Here is a 10516-nt window from a genome sequence, read left to right as displayed (position 1 = left end):
GAATTCCAGTTTCCAAAAGCTGGGGTCAGTTTCCAGGTCTGAAAAATGTCTTTTGGGAAAGGAAAACAATAGCCTTCCATCACAAATCTCAGGACAAAACCAAAACAAATAAAGGCAGGATCAACTGGAAAAAATGAACTCTTAAACTAATTTATCACACTTAATACTATGCCACATCACGCTGCTAAATGGACGTTTCTTATCTGCAAGTGTACTTTTGTTTAGCTAGATATTGAACCAAATCCTTAACCGCCCATCCAGTTGATAACCAAAACAATTCACAGATACTTCTCCAAAACAGATGAGTCTACCACAGTCCAGGGAAACCACCAGTCCTTATATCAATAGCATTTATCTTAAAAAGTTTGGAAACGCTGTGACGTATTAAGAATGGTGAGGATTGGTAGATTTTATTACCTTAATCACTGCTCTATAATTACACAAGACAAAGTTATAATCAAATGACGAAATTATCTCCACACCTGCCCATTCCCCATCCCACCAAAAACCAGTTACAGCTGAACTAGCTCTGGCATCTTCACAGCTAGATCTTCTGCCTTCACCCTCACCTCCCTCAGAGAAGCAGTCTTGCTGAAGATAAAAAATATTTTCAATTGCAATCTGTCTACCAGGATAAGATATGACACATTCCTGCCTCTGGTAAACAAAGTCGTCTTCTTGCTGAAACCGATATACTTCTTGCTGTCTACACAGCTCTTCACTCACACACACACCATACTTTAGTTATCAACAAAAGGCAACACCACCACCACCACAAAAAGTATTTACTATTCAAGTGCCATTTGGGAGGCAGCTCTCTGAAGAAGACAATGTACCATGCAGTGCTACAACATTATCTTTTCTCAGGTATCGTAGAGAAGCATTAACTGCTTTTCTATCACTCCCAAGTTATCATTTCTTTTTGTGCTTCCTCTCTTTGGAGGCTGAACAAGATTTAGATTTTACATTATGAAAGAGTGCCAGTCTTTATATTCTATGAACAATGAAAATCCAATATAATGGGGTTGCAAACATACCTATAAATCTGTCATCATTATTTTTTATGTTTCTGGTGGAACTATGTATAATCTGATGGCACCTGGCCTGTACTCTGTGCTATCCAAAAAAAGGGATCCTGAAAAAAATGAAATAAACGGCCATGGCTTCCCTCAGCCTTCACTCTGTCAGATTAAGAGAACAGCAAGCTCCTCTAATCTCCTTTCAGTAAGATGGGCTAACAATTATCTTGATCACTCTAGCAGCCCCTCTTGAGTATCAGTTCCAGCTTTACTTCCTTTTTCATGAATTTGAACAATTCCATAATCTACAGTTTTCCAAATGAATTCTCATCCATGCTTTGTTTGACACTGTAAGCACTTTTCTATCTATGTTACCAAGTCTTCTGCTTTCCATGAATAATAAGCAGTTATCTCAATAAGTCATCAGTAGCTAATGAAATCTAAAGATACAGAACGGAAAGCTGACGTATAAGTCTGAAAGTATTTTCATAATCAAATTAACTGGTAGTTTTAACTTGTGTTGCAAAGAAAAGAAACATTAAAGCAGTTTTCCCAAGTAACCTGACCTATTTCACAAAATAAAACAAAGTGGAGCAAATGGAATTCAGTATTTTTGTTGAAATAAAGACTGACATCATTACTCGTGCTCGTTTTTCTCACTGTAACCAACCGTCCCTGCCTGCAGATGGCCTGGTTTGTCTGGCTTGCAGAGAGGAGCTTTTCCCGCACAAGCTTCACCTGAACATTGATCCCTCTCACAGCAGGAACCAACCGAGACACCTGCGGCTGCCTTCCTTCCGAAACAGCTTCAAAGTCATTCTAGAGCTCAGCAAGAGCCAAGGAAAAAAGGAAATTCATGAAGAAAGCACAGAAAGGGAAGGTAAAGTTAGGCCCATTTTTAACCTGCTTAGGAACAGAATGAGAAAACAAAACAAAAATCCAGGAGGGTGCATTGTACAAACAAAAGAGAAAGGCTCTGAAAAATATCACAATGAAAGTTGCAGGCTGATAGGAAAACTTGGAAAAGGAGAACAGAATATGACCACCAGACATTTTCCTTGACTTAAAAAGATGTTAACCTTCAAAAGGCATCTATTACCAATATTATTGATCTGTGTCTTGCAGTTTCATGTTCTTCCCAAGCCACAGACTTTGGGAAGTTTCTTATCTTTACAAAATCATAGAATCACAGAATGGTTTGGTTGGAAGGGACCTTACAGATCATCTCGTACCAACCCCCTGCCCTGGGCAGGGACACCTCCCACCAGATCAGGTTGCTCACAGCCCCATCCAACCTGGCCTTGAACACTTCCAGGGATGGGGCAGCCACAGCTTCTCTGGGCAGCCTCTGCCACTGCCTCACCACCCTCACCAGGAAGAATTTCTTCCCGATATCTCATCTAAATCTTCCCTCTTCCAGTTTAAAGCCAAATACAGCATTATCACTAGTTGAAGAGAAGGAATAATGAAACAGTCTACCTATCTCAAGCTATTTGACTATTTTCTGTCAGTAGAATAGAATTGCCACTGGCCAAAAGAGTCACCACAAAAGCACCTCCAAAATCCAGAATTTAGAATGAAAGGAATTGTAGCCAGGGACACTGTTAATATCTGCTTAAAGGTTGTATTTGTGACAGTCAGTTGCCTGTTTAATTAACATTCCTTCCTTGAAGTTTGTTGGTTTTGTTTTGTTTTTAAAAACAGTGGCTAAGAACTGTGAGACTGTAGGAATTCAACCTTTAAAAAATGTGCTTTCCATGTAAATCTAGCGGGAATTTCTGGCAGTGGGGAGTCTTGCCATCCCAAGTTGCTGCACAAAGAATCCTAACTTCTTACCTTCCACTTTGCATTTCAGATTTACTTCAATAAATTTATTGGTAATTACATTTGAAATGAGAGACAGCTTTTCATTAGAAACACATTCAACTTAAACATTCTGCGAAACTGGAACCACCAGTGACAATCCCTCTGCGCATCAGGTTTATTTTATTTTGTTTCACATTTTCACATTCGATTCAACAGCACAAAATTCTTAACAGCATCCAAATATATACCCAGACACTACACTTTTGCAACTAAAATAAATACGTCTAGTTCACCTCAGCATTTATCTTAACAGAAAAGACCATTAGAGCACAAATTGATTCTATTAACAGTATCATTTAATTAGCGCTTCTATTAAAAATTGTTCCAAGTTTAATAGAATAGCAAACTGAACCAAAAAGTTTGGAGTGGCAAAATTATTTCAAATTAATTTGCCTTCCAACATAGTTTTAAACGTATTTTTCAGCTGTATATAGCAAAGCAAGCTTAAACCTAACCCTGCGGCACAAACACAAATGAAACCTTTGCAACAGACTGTGATCTCACCTCTAACTCTTGCTCCCTCTGTAGTGCAAATTGTTTGAAGGACTTGACAATAAGGCCAGCATTAGAGCAATCATAGACGAAAATGGAAGGGCTGCCCATCCAAGTTTGCAGGTCATAGATGGAGAGAGGAATATACTGAGTATAGTTCTATAAGAAGAAAAAAAAAAAACACTCGAGTTACAAAGAGACAAAGAAGCAACAGAACTTTCATTGGTGAGACAATAAAACACAGACAAAAAAAATTTCAATTCTGAAATCACGAAAAAAAAACCTAGGTTGAACATTGGGCATATTAATCAATACAAATACCAATCAACATCTACTAATAATGAGGACTATGAGCCCAACTCCAACACAAACGACAAATAGATTTTATTGTGGTATTTTCTGAAACGCTAAACTCTAAGCTAGAATTCCAAAACTCGGCAAAGAGTGCCTTGATATGTGCCAACCACTCCAACCAGCATCTAATAGCCCAATTTTATCTCAAATTTCTGCAACACTGATAAAGGATGTAAACCAGCTGTCTTTAATTTAACATCAAATGTCTTAAACTGAAAACTCCATCAATAAATCAAGATTGATAATTAAGACTATGTCGCCCATCAGCAGCTACCCCATCTTAGTTTAACGAGATGCTTCATAATTTTATTACAGCCTTTACCTTCCGTGCCACTTTCAGAATTATCCAATAAAATTAAAGCCAACAAAGCCTGCCTTCAACAAAGTGAAGAATCAACAATTCAGCTTCTGTAAATACGAAGTATTTTGTCCTTGTCTTCCATCTTAACACCCTCAAATAACCGGAGGCAAGAGCTTCTTCAAATACAAGGAGGATCGAAAATCAAACATTTAAAATTAACTATGAAGGGCCACACCCTAAACTAAGTGGCAGAACTGAAAATATAAACCAAAGCAGATTTCTGCCATTTGAGCCTGCAAAGAGTGCCCACCAAATATCCAGTGGCTGACTGCATAATCCTTCCCATCTGCAGCCAGAGGGCAACCTGCTCATGTCCGTACAGCCTTGAACCCTGCCCAAAATCTACAGCAAAAGCTGTGATGTTCCTATTAACATCAGCAGAATGATGGATGGGATCATAACTCCCATTTAAATTCAAAAGACTTAAAATAGCTGTAATAAAACCAGTAAACTTTTACAAAAAAAAAAAAAAACACCAAATTTTCAAGGACATATAGCATATATAAAGACAGAAGTGATCATAAACCATATGTTAGATAAGGTAGGAAACAGTCAGTCATTTCATAATCCAGTTTTGCCCATATATAAAAGTTTTGGTTGTTTCATTAAAATTAATAGGAAAAATTGTTTATAAAAGCCAAAGTTTTAGGGAGTTAGGAGCTTTGCAAATTGTTGGAGGATAGAATGATACATGAACAACCCACCCCTGGCCCAGACCTTTTTCAAGGACATCACTCAGTTTAAGGACATTCCAATCATAGTAAGTTACGTATAAAAACCCCTGCTCTGACATGTATAATCCACAAGATTTTATGGGCATGCATTGTTTTAACTTTGTATTTATAATGCACATAGCTACAGTTAAGATCGGATTATAGCTCTGATTAATATTGTGATATTTCCAACCACAAGAATTTTACGTTCTGACTTTACTGTGGGGGTCACATATAACTTACCAAATTTGCTAATGATATGTAAATGAGATTGTTTGAAGAAAAAAGGAGTGTTAAATAATAATTTTCTAGCATGGCTGCTCAGGGCGATCTTTTGATGCTTGCTCATCTTGCCTCTGCCATGCTGGGGCCGTGAGTATGAAAGAACTTGCTCGTATGTTTTGTTCTCAGTACTGACTTTGTTTTTCAGCAAGAAAGTTTCTGCTCTGTTAACACAGCTCCCACCATCCCTCTGTGACTGTTTAAAGGAATGACACAACAAACAACTAAACTAGAAACTGATTTTGAACAGATTTCATAACCAATTGTTTAACGAACAACTCAAAAATACTTAAAAAAATTCTTCAGGTTTTGCAGAGAAGTTCCCCAGAACTTCAGAACAAGTATGTAAAGTTGGGGGCTTTTGATTTCTACCTTTTTGAAACCACACTGGGATTTTCTCAGAAAATAGCAAACAAAACTAGAAAAAGAACATTGCTCCTTCTTAATACAACAGCAGTCACAATAAATACACAAGCACGTTATTGCATCTTCAAAATCTGGCAAAACGCCAGGCAATGCCAAATTAACCAGTTTACAAGGACTGTCTCAACCCTTCCTTTGTATGCCAATACTGTACAGCAAACCAGAGCAGGAAGCCTGCAGTAAAATAATGTACAATTCCACAGCTAAGTACTGGCTTGTAAGGGCTGTCAACAAGAGCAGCCAGTCAAACCGACGAGCCACGGCAGCCTGCTACAGCACGGAGGAGGACTGCACCTTCTGGCCCTTACCTGGTCAAACAGAGGGCGTTTCAGCAGAGCTGCGGACAGGATGAGTGATATGTAAATAGCGTCCAAAGGACTTAACAGGAACACAATGATGATGATGCACTTTTTGTGTTTCGTATTCTCACATTAGTGGCAGAATTTGCTTCTGACAATGCACACGTTTCACGTCTTTTTGTACAACAGTAAGACATAACAGACCCAGGAAACACACATTTTCAAAATAATCATTCCTTCCAAAGCATGGTACAATTTCTATTTCCATTTCCTATCAAAGATGAAACAGCTTAAAGAGTATTCTCTAAAGAGAATTCTCTAAAGCTAAAAAGCTTCTGAGGAAGATTTCTGTGTTCAGCCTCTGTCCTGGGATTTCTGAACTTCGTGGAATCCCTCAGAAATCTCAGGAAATGAACCTTGTGGCAATGAACCTACGGGAATCCATCCCCAGTTCTTCCTACACATCTTAGTATCTCTCTAACCAAAAGAGTTCGGGAACACTTTGTTTGTCAAGCTGCAAAGCAAAAATTACCAAACTAAAGCATGATAAACGTCTTCATGTGCTGCCCTGGAGGAGTACTGCACTTGCTGAGCACCTGTGATTAAAAGCAAGGGAAAAAAATTGCAACTGGAAATACTTGCTGCTTCCCTCAATGGTGTCTCTGACCCCACGAAGTTTGGAGGGGAGGAGGAAGGGCGCGGGGAAGAGGAGCGGGCACCTCCCTGCACTCACCCTCCGTGCTGCCAGGCAGCGCAGTCAGAGACACTCCTCGCTACCATCTTCTTTTCTACAAAGCACGTATCGAAGGTCGTTTAAATTCTAAGAAAATGAATGCAGATGAGTATCAGATTATTTATTTACTACTATCCTCTTCATCTGTCAGGCTAGATTAAACATCAAAAGGAAGGGCTTGCTTCACAGGGGAACCCTGAAAGGTGAAGGTAACCAGAGGAATTTATACTACAGCAAGCACAACTTGTCAAAATCTATAAAAAATTAACCTGAAGGAAAACCTGTCTGTAGGACAGAAGGCAGGTTTGGTTTTTAAAGATCTAGTTTAGCTACTTGCTTTTCAAGTGCGTTATCGAAATCGTACCATACTCCTTCCTCGTTCACACGCCTCTCTGGTAGCATCTGAACACTCTTCCCGGAACAAAGCGACTGAGATATGCAGCTGAAGTGAAGCAGGCTACATGACATTTGCGGAAGGTTTTATCTTTTTTGATCTACATATCAGATCATGCCATGCCTTGGGTCTCCTGAACACGCCACTGCCATGCCAGGAAGCCTCCTTACAGCACACAGAGACTAGCTGCAAATTCAGGGGTCTCTCTCCGAGAGGGCAGGGGCACAATCTGCTAATGCACCGGCAGCGCCGCAACCCCGCCGGCAGAGAAATGGCAGGGCCAGAGCAGGGCTACCCATCCCAGTGTTCCTGGGACACCTTCAAGAATGCGTCAGTCCATCTGCCAGGTCCTTTGTCAACTAATTCCGTTAGCTACATAAGCAGACAGTTTGTCAGAGGAGTAAATAATAGAGGATATGAGAGAAGCATTCTCCTTATATCACCATTTTAAAACATCAGTTCAGATGGAGCACCAGCTGTGCAAGGGCAGAAGTCTAAATTAATTTTAAAATACCAACTCTTGAGAAATTAAGGGGAAGCTATTAGCAAAGGTCTAACACTTTGTGAACTTTCTCCAGCATCATTACAAAGTGCTCCTGCACCACTACATCTATTGGCTGGCTCTGATAGCTTGCTGGCACATGTTGGGAGATTTAAATAATCCGTGGCACTACAGGAGAGATACTTATGAGCAGCCACGTCCTTTTCCCGCCGCCGCAGCATACCTCCTCCAACCCCAAACACAGAATTGCTTGGGGTATTCTGACAACACCAGGACGTTCCTGGCACCACAAGCTTTAGTAAGAGCTGAAAGCCATAGCCTCTCACAAAACATGAGGAATAAACAAACCTAAGCATTGTGACAGCAAAAGTAGATTTCCAAAGATGGCTGGTTGTTACAGGGGACATGGGTGAAAAAGAAAAAACTGAATGGGTGTGATGGTCAAGGGGCCCTTTATCATCCGGTGTCTCAAACCAACTAACTGAAGGGGACTTAATGCCCGTTTGCGGTGGGCAGTGTGTTTGCCCTTGGGCACATCTCAGGGAGGCAGAGCAGTGAGCTGTGCTCCGCGGAGGTGGGGGGTGGTTCCCTGTGTTAAGCACCCTGAAACCACAGAGAGAACTGCCCCGGTGCTACTGCCGGGAGACAGCGAGATCCTGTGCCTGGTCAAAGCCCAAAGTGAACTGAGTCTGGGGGCTACCCTGATACACCTACCACCTTCTGGAACCTTCCAGAGGAGCTCACTGCACATGTGCATCCAGGCAAACGAGTCTCCACCTCCGGGAGGAGTCCAGGAGACCCGGACAACATAAAAAGGCGACTGGCCCCCAGCCACGTGGCACAACCTCGGCGGACCGACTGACCAACTGACCGAGAGGACTCCGATTCACAGACTGAGAAGACATTGCTGGATCCACGGGTGGCGATCCTATTCCTCTGTTTTCTCTCTTTCTTTCTGCCTTTTCTCCTTCTACTTCCATTTCTTTATAAGAACTTGCCTAGTCTTTCTGTTCCTTCTGCCACAGTTTTAGGGAAATTTTGTAATAAAGTTAATTATTCTTTTTCTTCCTCTGGAGAGCGTGTGGTCTCTCCCGTGAACCGCGCAGAGTATTGTAAAAAAACCCACCTCACTACCAGCCCGACAGCCTCGCCAGGACCACACGCTCCAGGCAACTGGAGAAAGATGCTCAACCTCGCCCCACGGGAAGTCAGTATAAATCCAAAAAATTTTACTTGCTTTGACAAACACAGGTTAGCCTGTAACATGCCACATCCCCCAGGACGGCCTGTTTCACTCCGCTTGGCCCCTCACTTAGATGATCTCAATGTCCCTTTCAGCTCTGCCTTCATGCCTTTATAACTGAGACTTCAAGTACATGCATGAGCATTTTAAATCTGTTTAAAATGTCAGCACAGTCAAATTTCAGTACCCCTACTACTTCAATTCCAAGAGGGCTATAACACTGAGCCTCATTAGGCCCTCTGCTTAGATCTGAGACCGAATTCCTTAGGACTGACTTCTAAACACTGCTGATTCCACCCTCCTCCCCAAGTATTTCCTCAAATTTAATCCTTTGCTTAAAAGAAAAGTTCCACTCCTGATTTTTTTCTTTCCAAAAGAGCCAATATTTGGTAACATGCTGCAAAAATTACTAAGTTTCAAATTTCCCCATCAACCTCTATAACAATCAATTTTTTTTTCACCTTCTGTAAGATAAAGAGAGTCAAGTAAGAGAGATCTCAGCTCCTAATCACCTGTGGCATCCACACCACATTACCCCAGCTGATATTGCAGGCAAACTGGCAAATACCCAGTAAGCTCTTAATAAAGCATTTGGCACAACACACAAGTTCATTGAGCAGTAATTTCCTCTTCTTCCACGTGTAACACATTCTGCCCAGCATTCTTTCTGGCTTATTTATTACCCACTGGCTGCTAAGTAAGAAGAAGGTCATTCCTATTTATTCTTAAACACCAAATTCAGCTTCAAAATGAATTAGTATTCAGACCAATTGTTTATTGGCCTGAATACTAATCAAGTCTCCAATATAGATGCACCAGAATAAAGCGATGCCCTCTTACACTTTCTCCCCTTCCTTTCTATCCTGCTTTTTCAAATTACCAGTGAATGGCCATTCAATTATAAAAATAATACATGTGAAGTATGAAAAAAGAAGCTCAATAAGCCCCCAGAATAAAATAGGAGCATATCTATAATAAGGAATGCAAGTCCTATGTCAGCTGAATGTACTTTTCAGCTATAAGCAGAGTATCTCAGTTTCCTAAGACTCCATTCTAAATCAGTTACCCTTAATAGACACTAAATAGCTTAACTGAAGGGAAAGCAAAGTACACTTTGGTCACACTTAGAATCACCTGAGGGGTGTTGCACATGATCTACATCGCTGTACAAACCATGGCTAAGCAGGAGCAACAAAAGTCTTTGAAAAAATAAAAGATACCTATTAGATTGTACTCAGAGGCTCTTCAGTACTCTCTGCTTTGGAAGCAGAGCTAGCCATACAGTTTATTGTCCTCGCAGTATCTCTAGGTAGTTTGACCAATGGCTGTTCAGAGTTAGGAGGCACTTTAACCAGAAACTTCATGGTAAGAACTTAATAAGCAGTCAGTGACATAAGGCAGCAAAGCCAAGACCATCGGGGAGCTTCACTGTTTGCCCAGACGCAACAGAGCTGGGGTGCTACCTCTGAAAAGCAGATGAATCAAGTGGAAGTAGCTGGCTTTTCAGTGTTTTGCACATGAGCTTTAGTACATCTGAGAGATCCTCCTGCCCCGCCGGGAGGTGAGGGACAACCTATTTGGTCTCACAGAGCTCCAAGAGCATGAAGAAAGCAAACAGCTGTCAGCAGGGAACCAAACAAATACCTGTGAACACATTTTAAACCCTGAAAATACAGCTGTTCTCTAACAGAACACTTCAATAATTTACACAGCAGTGAAAAACATTCAGCTGTTCAGCACTGCTTCGCAGACGCACCTTATTGAAGACCCAGATCTCCCCATTTACTGTTGGCCTGGGGACGCCATGTCCATTGTAGTGGAAAAGTACCCGCTCT

General features: G+C 41.1%; 1 protein-coding gene across 1 annotated transcript in view; it reads right to left on the bottom strand.

Annotated features, from left to right (window-relative positions):
• RPTOR (regulatory associated protein of MTOR, complex 1) overlaps nt 1-10516 on the bottom strand; it is a 156526-nt gene that overhangs the window by 101884 nt on the left and 44126 nt on the right. Inside the window, 2 exon segments of the mRNA XM_009708907.1 lie at nt 3390-3536; nt 10438-10516. The exon segment at nt 10438-10516 is cut by the window's right edge and continues 20 nt beyond it. Coding sequence (XP_009707209.1) covers nt 3390-3536; nt 10438-10516 — 226 coding nt within the window.

Source organism: Cariama cristata, unplaced genomic scaffold (genome assembly GCF_000690535.1).
Source record: "Cariama cristata isolate BGI_N322 unplaced genomic scaffold, ASM69053v1 scaffold6301, whole genome shotgun sequence".
NCBI lineage: Eukaryota > Metazoa > Chordata > Aves > Cariamiformes > Cariamidae > Cariama > Cariama cristata.
Note: the sequence above shows the minus strand (reverse complement) of the source record. Positions and strands in the feature narration are given on the sequence as shown.